At 53.1% G+C, this 13,581-nt stretch overlaps 2 protein-coding genes across 2 annotated transcripts in view; both read left to right on the top strand.

The window, feature by feature from the left end:
* The first annotated feature begins 1,529 nt into the window (after positions 1–1,529).
* VOLCADRAFT_106695 (uncharacterized protein) lies at positions 1,530–7,947 on the top strand. Its single transcript, XM_002955126.1, has 9 exons — positions 1,530–1,635; positions 1,730–1,918; positions 2,013–2,368; positions 2,742–3,054; positions 3,340–3,611; positions 4,165–4,632; positions 4,773–5,071; positions 5,663–5,839; positions 6,646–7,947. Exons 2-9 carry the CDS (start codon positions 1,804–1,806, stop codon positions 6,665–6,667), a joined length of 2,022 nt encoding a protein of 673 aa, XP_002955172.1. The 5' UTR covers positions 1,530–1,635; positions 1,730–1,803; the 3' UTR covers positions 6,668–7,947.
* Positions 7,726–13,581, top strand: part of VOLCADRAFT_96077 (uncharacterized protein) — a gene marked incomplete at both ends in the record, with an annotated part of 8,227 nt that continues 2,371 nt past the window's right edge. Inside the window, 6 exons of the mRNA XM_002955127.1 lie at positions 7,726–7,782; positions 8,082–8,189; positions 8,947–9,118; positions 10,002–10,120; positions 11,834–12,164; positions 13,104–13,369. Of these exons, the coding sequence (XP_002955173.1) occupies positions 7,726–7,782; positions 8,082–8,189; positions 8,947–9,118; positions 10,002–10,120; positions 11,834–12,164; positions 13,104–13,369 (1,053 nt within the window). The remainder of the gene's footprint in view (positions 7,783–8,081; positions 8,190–8,946; positions 9,119–10,001; positions 10,121–11,833; positions 12,165–13,103; positions 13,370–13,581) is intronic.

Below are 13,581 nucleotides of genomic sequence, written 5' to 3' on the forward strand. Positions count from 1 at the left end.
ACACGTCCCTCACGGCTCGGGCTGTCTGCATGATCAAATCTGGTCACGAGCGTTAAATACCACCTCCTGGTTATTATAGCTTCCGAGGGCTCGTCATTAGTTGGAGAGATGGATGGACAGATGGATGGATTACTTGTTTCGTTGGAAGTGCGAGGTAGGATGGTGCTTATAGGCGAATTGGCAGCCCTTGAGCTCTCGGCTCGTATTAGGGTGGTTTGCAGGTACAGGGAACGCACCCACGGCAGCCACCATCCGCATTTCAGATCTGCTGCAACAGGATGATAGATAAGCAGCAAATACAAGAAATCCGTCACCACTTCCTGACAGCTTTCCTTACACTGCACTTCTCGGCTGGGTCCAGTCAGTGCTGGCAGGCAGGTTGGCTTCCATGCAAGCCGTCTTTAGAGCTCTCCTCGCGTAAACTCGTACTTAATGATCGCCAGGCAAGAGAGCTGAATGATTTATGAATGATGGAATGCCTATGGACTCATTATCAATGGCTGACATAGCCAGAAGCAGAGATGAATTGGCTTGGGGGAAGATGCCCTATCGTGTTCCCGTTTTCCGTCTGGGCTCCTTAGATACTTATTAGGTTGTGTGGGATGATTTTTGCATATGTTAGCAGGTGCGGGCCCTAGCAAATTATTTTAGGATAAGTCGCAGCGTTTCCTTTTGGCGGGCTTTGCAGCAACTCCATGTATCAACGCGCAACACCTTTGTCGCTGGAGAAGCGTCTTCCTGTGCGGTGTAATATCTAACAAGCAGATGTCGAAGTTTTACTGCATTGCTACGACTGCAAACGCATTCGATGCAATTTGTACTGCTACAGCACGTCCAGGAGCAACGCCCCTTGCAGTCGTTCTGCAGTTACGTATTACTAGGAAAAAAATAAACTTATATAAGAGCGCATTTGGGAACCGAAAAATTGCCCTGCTGCTTGCCAGTGTACGTTGCGATGAGAAGGATACTGCCAACGAAAAGGACTCGCGGCCTGAATCGATCTTGTTGCATCACTTCGTTCAAGCCTGTTGCTAGCATAATACTGCATGGCCTCGTCGTTTGGGCCTGCTGCGACGCCAGGCAAACACCTCGAGTCCAACCATAAGGGCAAATTCCCTTCCTCTACAAAAAACTACGGGCGCCAAGGACCATTGAGCTTTGTCGCCAGCGCTAAGCTTTGTGCACGAGTCCTCTGACGTAATAGTCTTTAAATTGCACAGTTTTGCATTTTACATGTATACTGAAGACCAATACACTGTGTGGCCTTCATTACTAGCATATAGTGCCAGATGCTACCAAATTTGCAACTATGTTTTTAATTGGCTGTAGTACCGCCTCAGGGGAAGCTACGCTGTGGCATACAAGATGTAGCTTAAAGTTTGTTGTGAAGCTGAAAAATCCGGATCCGGCAATGATTACAAAAAGCTGACACACCCACAAAGCAAATATTGATCACAATACATCCTTAACGATCGATTCGCTTCGACGTTATCTTGGCAGGTTTGGGGAGTCCAGCGATAGGTAGTTTGCACCTAACACTCAAAAAGCTGCCGCCTGCTGGTATAGAGAAACTCTCCCGCACGGAGCTCGAGGATTTTAATCTATTCGCTGAGTATATCTGCGGTCCTGGAAAAGGTCAGTGGTCGGTGTTGAACAAGACAATCACCTGTCGCCTGACAGTTATTTTAACCTTGCAAAAAAGTCACCGGTGCCTACAAATGCCCAGCAGGTTCTTTCTATGCCCTTACACCGGTCTTGATACGCGCGTGGTCGCAGCGACCGCGGCCAACTTGAGGGACAATCATGAGAACATCAGCAATATTCACCCTTCGGGCGTCAGTCCTCATACTTACCTGCATTAGCCACCTTGGTCTTATATCCCAGGCGACATTTGATGAATCTAGCGGGACAGCGAAGGGTAAGCTCTGCTTCCAAATGGAGACCGAATTCCCCAAAGGCGTCGGCCAGCGCCAATAAATCGAGAAGCTTTAAACTCACGCCTGTGACTACAGGAAGCTTACTGATGCTCATGTCGTCTATTCATGGCGGCCAAGACGCTTCGAAGTATTACCTGCGACAAGATGACGGACAAATGTACAGCCTCTCCTTCTGCAGCGAGTTGGGTTCGCTCGGCCTGGCATCCAATCTTCGGGTTCAGGTGAATTACAACCGCATTGAGGATGGCGTCATGTACTCGTGCCAAATTCCCGTTCCGCTGGATGACGACTCGCCGTCGTCGACGCCGGTATCGGCGTCGAAGCGGCGCGAGCTGTTTGGACCCACCATCTCCACGCCCAAACGCCCCACCTTCCTCATATACATCGTCACACTCTGCGGTTTCAGTCAACCGGCGGTGGCTACTGCCTCGGTGAGTGTCATGCGGCGTCCTCCTGTGCCTTCTATCCTCTAAAGCCCTAGCATCATTACGCTCGTGAACTTAACGCTTGCTATCTCCGGTGCCACGTCAGTAGATCGTAATCCTGTTAGCTACATGTCACAGCTGATGTAACCAGAGTTTTAGATCTTGTTGCCATTGCCCCGCAATCGCACGAATCGCTACGGTGCATGTATGCCTCGCGACTGCTTTAAATGGGAGGTCTGTTCGGGCTGGTTGTATGCTTGTAAGCGACCCACTCTCCATTCCTCGTCCCCATCTCACTTTATAAACCCCTGCCACCTAACTCTTCCGTTAGCGCGTACCTTATGCAGCTATAACCCATCCGTTTTCCTTCCATCCGCAGAGAATGCGGGATTTCTTCTTCAGAAACAACTCGATTTCTCTTTCGGGTTATTACGACACATGTTCGTACGGACAGATCTCCGTGCTACCGGAGCAAGTGGAGATTGTTACCGGGCTGGAAATTCCTTGCAATGGCACGTTGGACCTACCGTTCCGCTTCCCGACCGGCAATAAGTTCGACACACGGAACTGTGAGAACGACAACTTGGTCAAGTGGCAGTACTACCTGGATGACGTCGTATCGGACATGGGCATCACCCCGACGGATTTCCACCACAAGGTCATTTACTTGCCCCCAACCTTCGTCGGATATAGTGAGTCCAGGCCGTGTGGCTTTGGGGAATCTTTGCGCTTCAGGTTTACAGCTCATACAGCTTTCTCCGCCATTTCGCTTAACATGGCGCTGCTCGTGCCGCTGCTCCTTGAGGCTGCTCCTTGAGCGCCATCGTGATATGCTGGCGGCCTCCCGCTGGCCCGCCAGCATATGCCGCCCCTGGCCCAAATCCTGGCACTCCGCGGTCACGTTATGTTGGGCTACACGCTGTGTGGGTAAATTACTTACACCGGATATATTGGTGCCACTCTCCACCTCCTTGCAGGATGCAACAACTTCGCAGGCACAGCCTCCGTGGGCCCCTGGATTAAAACTGACAGCAAAATCAATGATTACGGCACGGGTCTCATATGGATGGCCGGGGACGTGTTCCCGAACATCGAGTACTTCTTTCACGAGGTTGGTCACACCCTGTCTATGGCACACGCCACCATCCCCAACGGCTGTGATTTGAGAGACCAGTGCGACCACACCTGCCCCATGGGGGCCACGGGCGGCCAAGGCATCCGCTGCCTCAACGCGCCGCACATGTGGCAGGTGCGTATTCGTCATGGTGGTACGAACGTCGGGTTGCCGTACATGAGGCAGGACGGCACGATTCACGGTTTTTACGATGCTTAGGCAGGCGTGACGGAATCAGCGAATTGAATGGCTGCGTTCATGGCTGAGCCGCCCAGGCAAGGGCCTTTTACTTATAAATGACGCTTGCTAGCACGAGTGCATCGTGCATCACTAAATCTGTGAGGGAGAAGCCCTCCCTCACCATTAACCGTTCCGCATGCGCATCTTCGTTTTTTGGTCTCGCGCGTTAGTTGACTACCGGTATTGTGTACGGTGTGCAGTTGAGGAATAGGTTTTACTCGGTTCCATTGCTTAAAGCTTGCCGCAACGGTTGCCGTAGATCACCCCAGTCCCCCCTCGTCTTTTGCCTACGCACTAGCCGGGCCGAAACACCAGCTCACGGTCTTTTCCTTGGGGTCTGGGGCTCGATGTTACTTTACCTGCTACTACTACTAACAGCCCAAGCCTGCCGTGAGCCCTGAAGTCATGCCTCTTAACTTTGGTATCGCCCCGCCTGTTTGTTATGCAGCTTGGCTGGAGTCAACCCATGCGGCGCCTCACTGAGTCAGATCTGCCGTACGGTGCCAGCCGAGAAATCTTGATCCCGAGGCAAATGTCCACCAAGGACAGCTATGTGGTCGTGTCGGGAGTCAGGGGCCTGGTGCCAACTGACGCCATGTACTTCGCCGTCCGCATGAATGAGTACCCGTACGAATTGCCATTTGAGGTGAACAACAACAAGCCGTACATCGTAGTGCATTCGTACAACGGCACATCGATGGCGCCATACGTGCAAACGGTGCTTCTGGGGGAGATATCCGTGAATAACAGATTTGTTCATAACAGCTCAAACGTGGTCGTGAAGTTCACTGGCTGGGATGCCGTCCGTGGTGCCACTGCGCGCTTCTGTCGCCGCTCGAGCACGCGAGAGCAGACCTGTGGCGATGGCCTGGATGACGACTGCGACTTCCTGCCGGACGAGCTGGACCCGGACTGTGTCGGCAGGATGCCCGTTACCGGCAACAACGACGAAGACCCTCAAGGCACCGGTGAGAGGCCGCCGCCGCCTCCACCCCAACGGAGCTACAGACCACGGACGCTGACGTTGTCACCACCGCCGCCTCCGCCGGTACGCAGCCCGCCACCACCGCTGGCACGCAGCCCGCCACCGCCGCCAGCCCCAAGTCCGCCGCCACCGCCAGCCCCAAGTCCGCCGCCACCGCCAGCCCCAAGCCCGCCGCCTCCGCCAGCCCCAAGTCCGCCGCCTCCGCCAGCCCCAAGTCCGCCGCCTCCGCCAGCCCCAAGCCCGGCAAGGCCGCCACTGGCCCAGCGGCCACCGCCTCTGCCATCACCAACAAGAGCCCTGCCTCCCCCACGAGCACCGCCGCCGCTAGCACGCAGCCCGCCACCGTCACCACAACCTCGCCCCAGTCCTAGTCCGCTGCCGCCACCGCCGGCTCTTAAGCCGCCGCCACCTCCTCCAGCCCAACGCCCCATGCAAGTACCATCCAGCCCACCGCAACGACCCAACCCGCCATCATCGCCCTTCCAGACACCTGCCCCGCTGCCTCCGCAGACGCCTGACCTGCCGGCCACTCCAACCGCTACCTTGACCAACGAAACTACGTTGATTAATCCTCCACCTCTACTGCCGCCGCCGTCCCAGGCTACACTAGCCCCGTCACCGTCCCAAACACAGCCGCCACCTGCCCCCCGGCTTCGACCGCCACCTGCCCCCCGGCTTCGGCCTCCGCCTGCCCCCCGGCTTCGACCGCCACCTGCCCCCCGGCTTCGACCGCCACCGACGCCCCGATCTTCACCGTCACCGCCACACCTGCCTTCACCGCTACCTCCGCCAAGGCCTTTACTACCGCTGCCCAAACCTCGGCCGCCATCACCGTCCTTGCCTTCACTGCTGCCGCCGCAAAGGCCTTTGCTGCCTCCGCCTCAACGGACCTCCTCACCGCCGCCATCGCCAACACCAAGCCCTAACCTTAACCGCTCGCCAAGGCTCCCGCCGCCGCTAGCTCGGCCACTGTCGCCACCGTTCGCCAAAACGCAAATTTCCGTGACAATCTTCAAGCCGCCGTCTCCACCTCCATTTTCTCCGTGGCGTACTGGGCGGCGCTTGCTAAGCACGCGATAGGTGGCGGCGACTTTCAAACGGAGCGTTTGCTGGTTATTGGTGTGGGGGGCTCTTCCAGGTGGGCCTCCACGTGTCCGCTTTCACGCTTGTTTGGGGTTTCGGCCTTCCCAGATGGGAGCCAGTGACTCGGTGGGATGCTCGCTGCTGTACGTGGAGAAGATCACAGCTGTCACTGGCAAGGGCCCGCACATTCGCTGGTGTTTGAGCAGCGAAGCATGTCGCGCATTAGGTCCCCATAATCGGTTAGCATTGCGATGACACCCTCATGGATACGGCATGCATACAACTTGCAAGCTGCTTGCATTGCAGGATAGCACATGCAAGCATGCAGGAAAGGCGGCAGGAAGTTGGGTGATAGGTGCAAGGCAGGGGAGACCAGGATGATATGTGGTCCGTACGGACGGTTGGTGGTACGGCGATAGGGTTGTGGGGATCAATTTGACAGTGATGTCCTTTGGGCGCAAATGATACAGCAGCGGTGCAGGGGCGGATGGGCGGAAGAATATGCGGCTTGTAGGTGGTGGTGATTTGCAGTGCTTGTCGCAGATGCATCGCGTCGTCCAGTCTAGCTGTTTAATTTACGTGCATAATTTTGGATGGTGCAATCACGGCAGTTGGCAAATCGTAGCTAGCTGCTCGGCATAGCTGTCGAAGCTAAGTACAAGCTCATGTTCATGTTGTGGAGAGCATAATCGACATCGTGTAGAGAGCATGTGAAGGACCGCTCTTTTTAATCCCATTGTTTTTGACGCCATAGAAATTAGTGCATGTGCCAAGGACAACATAACAGTCGAGGGTCGATTTTCTGTCGTCCGTCTTTTGTAGTCGTGTGTGCCTCTGAGACCCTACCCTTGTCGTGCACAGCCTCCGCCCCAAGTACGTATGATGTATGGTATTATGACCGGAAAGTATGACGATATGTAGTCGTTTGTGCTTGGTAGAACTAAGTGCGAGCTCCAGATTGATCCAGATTGGACGGCTTGGAGTTTGGAGTTTTTGGAATACAGTTCGATCAGACGCCTGGGCTGATGCTACTAGTATGGGCGGCTGCACATCATGTAGATGAACCTGTTCATTTTTGATTTGTCGTCCTTCCATCCAGATATTGCGAGAGTGCGCGCCATCTTATTCGCCAATTTCTGCTGTTGCGTACGTTTTGGGTGCTTGTTTGCAGGCGCTCGTGTGCATGCTAACAGTTTCAAGCAAATTCATCATGTTTTTTGTGCAATAGCACAGATGGTTGCGTGGATTAATGTTGTGATGGGGTTGGCCCTGATGTTGCTGCTATTTGTGATGCATGCATAGATGCATTTGCGCGCTTAGGGCATTATTAAGGACGGTCAAGGGACGACGCACCTTATTCATATGCGAGTGAGCTGCAGTTCATAGGTCCGGCCCTCTGCGTGATCTATCTAACGTCATTTATCAGAGCCCACCCCAGGGGCACAACCCGGGCGGTTCAACTGGCCTTCGGCGACGACAGAGCTGCCAAAAAGATAGGATGCCAGGCCGGTAGTAAATGCTTACAAATGAGGCTATTAGGGTAAATCGTTCTTTTCAATGAGCTGCGGTAAGCACCTCATATTCGCAGGCTTTTCCGTTATTGCGAAGGCCTTGCGGCGGCGGCGGCGGTATGGGAGTCGTTGTTGTCTTATAGCTAGAACTATTTCAGCGCACCGCGATCATGATGATTTTTGTTCGTCCTTGTTTGAGAGCGAGTAGTTATCCGCGTGGCATTTGTTAGAGAGGCAGTTAGAATTTGTTTCATTACGCCGAGTTCGTTGCTGCAAGTTCCGACGATGTCCGTGGCGAGAACTCTAGGGAGGGATCATGTAGCTAATTACAGGGCGCTATAAAGATGGAGCTAGTTAGTGGATTGCAGCAAGCGGGCTGCCATACACGGTGTAGCTATAATTTTGGGCTGCCCGGTGTGCGTATGATCGTATGACGGAAAGCGGCGGCGGCGTGCGTGTCGACCCGCAAGTCTGTGTGGTTGTCACGGTGGGATCCAGACTCGTGGAGAATAGCCGAGGGTAGCCGAGCGTCCGAATAAAAGGCCTGGCAGCCCCCCGGCAGGGCCTGCTGGCTGGGAAATAAAAAGACGGATAGAAATCAGGACTTAAACTGCCGCAAGGTCGTAATGCTTTGTAAATTATAACGTGATTATCCTCTACACGTCCATGGTGAGATTGTTAGCATTCTTGCACTAATGGCGGGAACCAGGGGAAGTCTCCCCGGATGAGGGAAGTCATCGCACGAAAGATATTTTGCTAGCATCTCGTTCCGTCCTGCTGACGCAGCCGACCGCCCTGTACGCTACCGTAGGCAAGGCCATTGCAACGCTCATGAAGTCGCGTCCCATGCAGCCATGCAGCGGCATCCTGCGCGATCATGGCGTGCAGTGGGATGTTAGTTGATGCCAAATTAACCAAGTAACCAGGGCAAGGCGCAGCTGTTCATAAATATTATGTTTAGGGCGGTAGGTTAAGGGACGCCGGCTCAGGAAAACGCAGCTATGGAATAGCGGGGCGCAGGTTAAGCCGAAGGGTAACAGTACGAAAATCGTTTGATGCCCTACCCAAGAAAAATCATTATGAAAGGCATAAGCTTGCAGAATACATTAATCGATGATCATATATTTACATTGATTATTGGTATTCCTTGGATTGGGAATACATTAACTTGGCTGCACCCGACGACGAACCTCGAGCTGCTCGACAGGTAGGGACATTTGAGCCAAACCGTCGTTTTCCTTGGAAACTAGTGAAAATTTCCCAATGTTAATGTAACAAGCTGTATGGTCTTTGCTTTCTTACCTTTCCTAGCGCATTCGGGCGATGCTTCGTATTCGTACCTTTCGGAAGACGAAGAACCATGTGGGAGAACCACGACCGGCGACTCCGCACACGTATACCTAGCAGACTCTCAGAAACTTAATTCATGTATATTAACTTAAACCCGTAGGATTTCTGTGCCAAATTGCATACGCTAATACGAACTCTTGATGAAGGGCAGCTAACAGTTGACATTTTGTGCCTTTCCATGCATGCAGGTTTTTTTTTGCCAGCGCATTTCCAAGCACGACAGGACAGGACTGTCAGGCTGGCGGCACAAACCTTACAGGGCTGATACTCTGCCCGCGTGCAAACGGCAATTGGTTGTCAGTTCCCCACCTACGGCGGCATCTACGGAATTATGGTGGTGACGGCTTCATCCCCTAGGGGCCAATGGGGCGGCATGCTCTTTGCTGCCGTAGCCGCCATCAGCATCCTAAGTCTTTCCGGCGCTGTCAGCGCTGTACCGGTTCAGGACACAGATGTGACGGGCTCAGCTGCAGGTGCGTCTACGTGCGTAGCTTACGTATGAGCTTATAATTGGCCCCATTGGCAACATCGGTCAGGCAACATTACGAATCCGTACGCGTCCCGCTCCTTTACCTAAAGGTATCGGTTACAGGAGCAGTACTGGAGCATTACAGGAGCAGCAAAGAAAGAGGTCGAACGGGGGAGGGGTAATCTCCGAAACCAAACGCAAGGTCCTGCTGACCCAAACAGTATCGTTTCGCGACTACGTGGCCAAAAACGCGTTCCTTACCTCCATTATAACAGTAAAGGATGGCCCAACTCCATACAGCACCGGCTCAACGATCTCTAAAAGGAGCATCGTAACTGACACAACGGAAATAACGAACCCCTAACCATAAAACACTCCAATCATGTCTGCATACGTGCACACGTGCGTGACGACTGCGCTGTCAGTTATTAATTACAACCCAGTCTGCGTAGGACAGCCGTACCGCCGTACCTGCTGTGGGTTACACATCTGGTGTCGACTGAGGTGTTGACCTTGACCCTGGCGCTGTTGTTGGTACTGTCGGTTTTGTTGGTTGCGCGCTGATAGTTGTCAGTTGTAAAAGCCATGACCCGCACTACCTGCTGTTGCTGCTGCTGCTGTTGTATCTGCAGCTGCTGATGACATAGCAGTAGTGGCCGTGAGCAGGTGGCAGCGTAGCGATGTCCATACCAGCGTTATCAGCAGCGGCAGCTGCTGCAACTAATTGTGAAACCACTAACAGCAGCGGCAGCAGCAGCAGCAGCAGCAGCAGCAGCAGCCAATCCGTGTCAGCGTGCAAGTCAGCCCACCTCGCATCCAACCACCTGACCTCCAATACTCTGCATGCATTTAACCACACCGCATGTTTATCTGTGGTATGCGTGCAGAGCGCCATTGGCGCCGGGAGCTACTGTTTGGCAACATAACAAGCTCCAGACGGCCGTCATTCGTTGTGTATATCACCACGTTCTGCGGGCACAACCAAGCGGCGGATAAGACTGCGGAGGTTGGTCTGCCGGAGCGGGTTGCAGCGCATCTGAGTCGCCCTCTCCATACCTCCAGCCTGCAGCAGCTCGAATGAATTTAATGTGTGTTTGTGTGTTTGTGTGTTTGTGTGTTTGTGTGTTTGTGTGTTTGTGTGTTTGTGTGTTTGTGTGTTTGTGTGTTTGTGTGTTTGTGTGTTTGTGTTTGTGTGTGTGTGTGTTTGTGTGTTTGTGTGTTTGTGTGTTTGTGTGTTTGTGTGTTTGTGTGTTTGTGTGTTTGTGTGTTTGTGTGTTTGTGTGTTTGTGTGTTTGTGTGTTTGTGTGTTTGTGTGTATGTGTGTATGTGTGTATGTGTGTATGTGTGTATGTGTGTTTGTGTGTGTGTGTGTTTGTGTGTTTGTGTGTTTGTGTGTATGTGTGTATGTGTGTATGTGTGTGTATGTTATACATGGTCGTGGCCCATCTTCAATATGGCCATCAGTGCCGCAGCAGAGCATACCGCTCCTCCCTAGGTGCATTAACGCCGTCCCTTAATGTAGCAGATCATCATTGGTATAGCGAAGAGAGTACTAGCAAGGCAATTGAACCCCGGCAAGGATTCGCCAACTGGGAGCCCTGGACTGCCAAGTATTGATGTCAGCAGCCACCTTCCCGGAAACAATAGTTACGTCAATAGTTACGTCCTACATATAGCCTTTACAACTCGCTGTAGTGTAGGTGCCCTTCCAGATGCTGGTCAGAAACAGGGCAATGGCAGGAAATGGGGCTGGGCTGACAAGGGCCTTTCACTACTGCAGACTGCTGCTCTCGGAGCGCCAGAAACAGCACCCGCGCGCGCCAAAACGCGGTCTAGCAGCACACAGCACAATCAAAGCGCTCTCCAGCGCGGCCACACCGGCAGAGCCAAAACCTCGGACACGCAGCACAAGACAGCTAACATAGCTGTGTGTCCACTTCAAACCCGCCCCAGGCCCAAACCTCCAATGTCCCCGTCGCATGAACTAGGACCTGGCCGGCAGAGCTGGCTAGCCGGACTCCTAGTGCGTAACAGTACTCTAAGGGTGCGGCCACCATGTGGTAATTGTTGTATAGCGAAAGGTCTCTGCTCACCCAGCGTTTCAAGTGGTGTGCCCGGGCTCCATATCTCCAACTGGCCCTAGCCTGCTTACTGGGAGCGGGCAGGCGGGAAATGAGAACAACAATAAGAGTAACATTAGGCCAATAGTGTAATTAGGCCGATTGTGGGAACTATGCATGGAGCTGTGAAGCTAACTAACACGACTCAAAAAGTGGCAAACCGTACGGCTGCCGTACATAACCTAGCTTAGAAGTTATACTTACTGCGCTCCTGCCGCACCTAAGCCGCACAAATCATCCATCCTGTCCTTTTAACACATCCTCACTGTGTAACTGGTAGCTGCTTACATGAAAACCTAATACCATGTGATGTCTGGCCTTGGGCGCCTAAATCTCACCATCCCCATCCCATAGCACGCATCAAACACCTGCTGACCAATGCTCCACCAACATCCTTTCATACCTTTCAACAAGCCTGGATCAGCTGTTCCGCTAATTCCGCTACCCCGATATCCAACGGACCCCTCAAGCCCTATCAGCCCAGTCACGCCAGCCCTATCCGCGCACGGACGCGTACTTGTGCATATGCCCAACGGCCTGTGCGTACTGCCCTAAGGCCTGGCCCTTTCCCGTGTCATGAATCCCACCCCACCCCACAGGATGTTAGGAGACTCTTCTTCGGATCCGGAGATTCCCGTGGCCGTAACATGCAGAACTATATCGGCAATTGCTCGTACGGGCAAATCCAGATTGGGGACCTCGCGGTGTTGGGACCCGTGGAAATTCCGTGCAATGAACCACTGGACATGAGATTTGCTCCTGTCGCGGCCTATCCAGGCGGCAATAACGTCACCTCGACTTTCTGTGACGGCGTGAGCTCACTTAAATGGCAAACTTATCTGGAAGCTTACGCTTTGACGAGGGGCGTCATCGCGCGTGACTTCCAGCACAGGGTCATGATCCTGCCTAGGGGTACCGATAAGATACCAGGTACGCATTTTTGCGTCGATATCCCTTTCCGTGGGGTAGGGAGCGTTGGGTAGCTATAGCTTACCTGCCTCCCGCAACCTACATCCTGGCTTAGAGCTGTTTCAGTGTTAACGGATATGCGGGTAAATCGGTTGGTTGGTTTACTCGCGGGGATTCCTGAGCCCTACCCGTACCCCGGCCAAATCTTGGCCGTCCATGGGCATGGGCATGGATGGACTAGGGGACTCAGCAGTGGGGGGCTAGCCGCGGTGTCTCCCGTTTGGTCCGACTAGCAACAACCATCCCCTGCGACCCGACCGAGATTCGTGCCTAGAGCCTCTCCGTAAACGTGCTAGGCACTGGATTGACTTAAGTTACTTTGGGCCGTCGTAGCAGTGATGCAGGGCTCGCCTTGGCACTTTGGGCACATACCTTTGCTGGCCTGGGGTTTAGCACCCTCTGTTCGGCGCATCACTTCATTTAGGTTATATAGCCTAGTTTGTATATTAGTCTCTAGTGCAGTGCACGGCCAGCTGGCCCGCGCTGGCTTTACTCTTCGTGAGTCTGGAGCCCACTGTAACAACCACACACATGTGTGTGTGTCACACACTTCATCATTTGGTTTTCCGGTCCGGCCTAACTACAATTGAACCAAGTTACCTCAAAATGCACGAGCGCGCCATTCTTTCATTGCTTTCATTGTACATGTAATAAGTCGTCTCCGTGTGTGCATTATGCAATAGTAGTAGTGCTCCCTGCCATTGAGTGCCAAATACCCCTAATTGTACTTTACTCTGTGTGTTGCCTGCTCTGTTGACATGTACCGTACCGGCCGTTTCGACCTCTGCATGCCCCGACTCCCAAGTACCACGGACATTGGTCTCTAATGCTTTGCTGGTTGCATTACCTTTCTAAATCTCTAATTTCTTTTTTTTACCTTTCTCCCTGCCTTCCCTAAAGGCTGCGCTGGACCCCTGGGGTGGGCGGATACAGACCCGTGGATTTTTAGTGATAAGAACCCCTATGGCAGCTCTATAATGTTCTTGAAAGCCGAGGCTTTCGAGACTTTGGAACTTTGGCTGCACGAGGCCGGGCACAACATGCGCATGCAGCATGCAAGCGTTCCGAACTTTTGTTCAGCGGGAGATCAATGTGACTATACGTGCACGATGGGGTTTAAGGACGGCCAAGGAATACGCTGCTTGAACGCGCCGCACAACTGGCAGGTATGTATGTCTGCGTGTTGCGTGAAACCAGTAAGCGGACACATCAGCCTATCCGGAGTGATGGCCGGGTAGCTAAGTACGATACCGTCAGTAGCCCCGGTACTTGGCCCCATGTCCCAATGTCCCTCGCTCGAAACACAAAATCATGCTGTACCATATTACACACAATACAATGTTACTACTCTGCATTATATCATGTCCTTTAATTAGCT

The sequence above is a fragment of the Volvox carteri genome, assembly GCF_000143455.1.
Source record: "Volvox carteri f. nagariensis unplaced genomic scaffold VOLCAscaffold_49, whole genome shotgun sequence".
NCBI lineage: Eukaryota > Viridiplantae > Chlorophyta > Chlorophyceae > Chlamydomonadales > Volvocaceae > Volvox > Volvox carteri.

What these genes read in the sequence shown, in the direction of transcription:
- VOLCADRAFT_106695 (XM_002955126.1), top strand. Translation starts at nt 1,804, where the DNA reads ATGAGAACATCAGCAATATTCACCCTTCGGGCGTCAGTCCTCATACTT. An exon ending in CGGCGGTGGCTACTGCCTCG is followed by an intron (nt 2,369 to 2,741) that starts GTGAGTGTCATG and finishes TTCCATCCGCAG; the next exon opens with AGAATGCGGGATTTCTTCTT. An exon ending in ACAACCTCGCCCCAGTCCTA is followed by an intron (nt 5,072 to 5,662) that starts GTCCGCTGCCGC and finishes CGCCGCCGCTAG; the next exon opens with CTCGGCCACTGTCGCCACCG.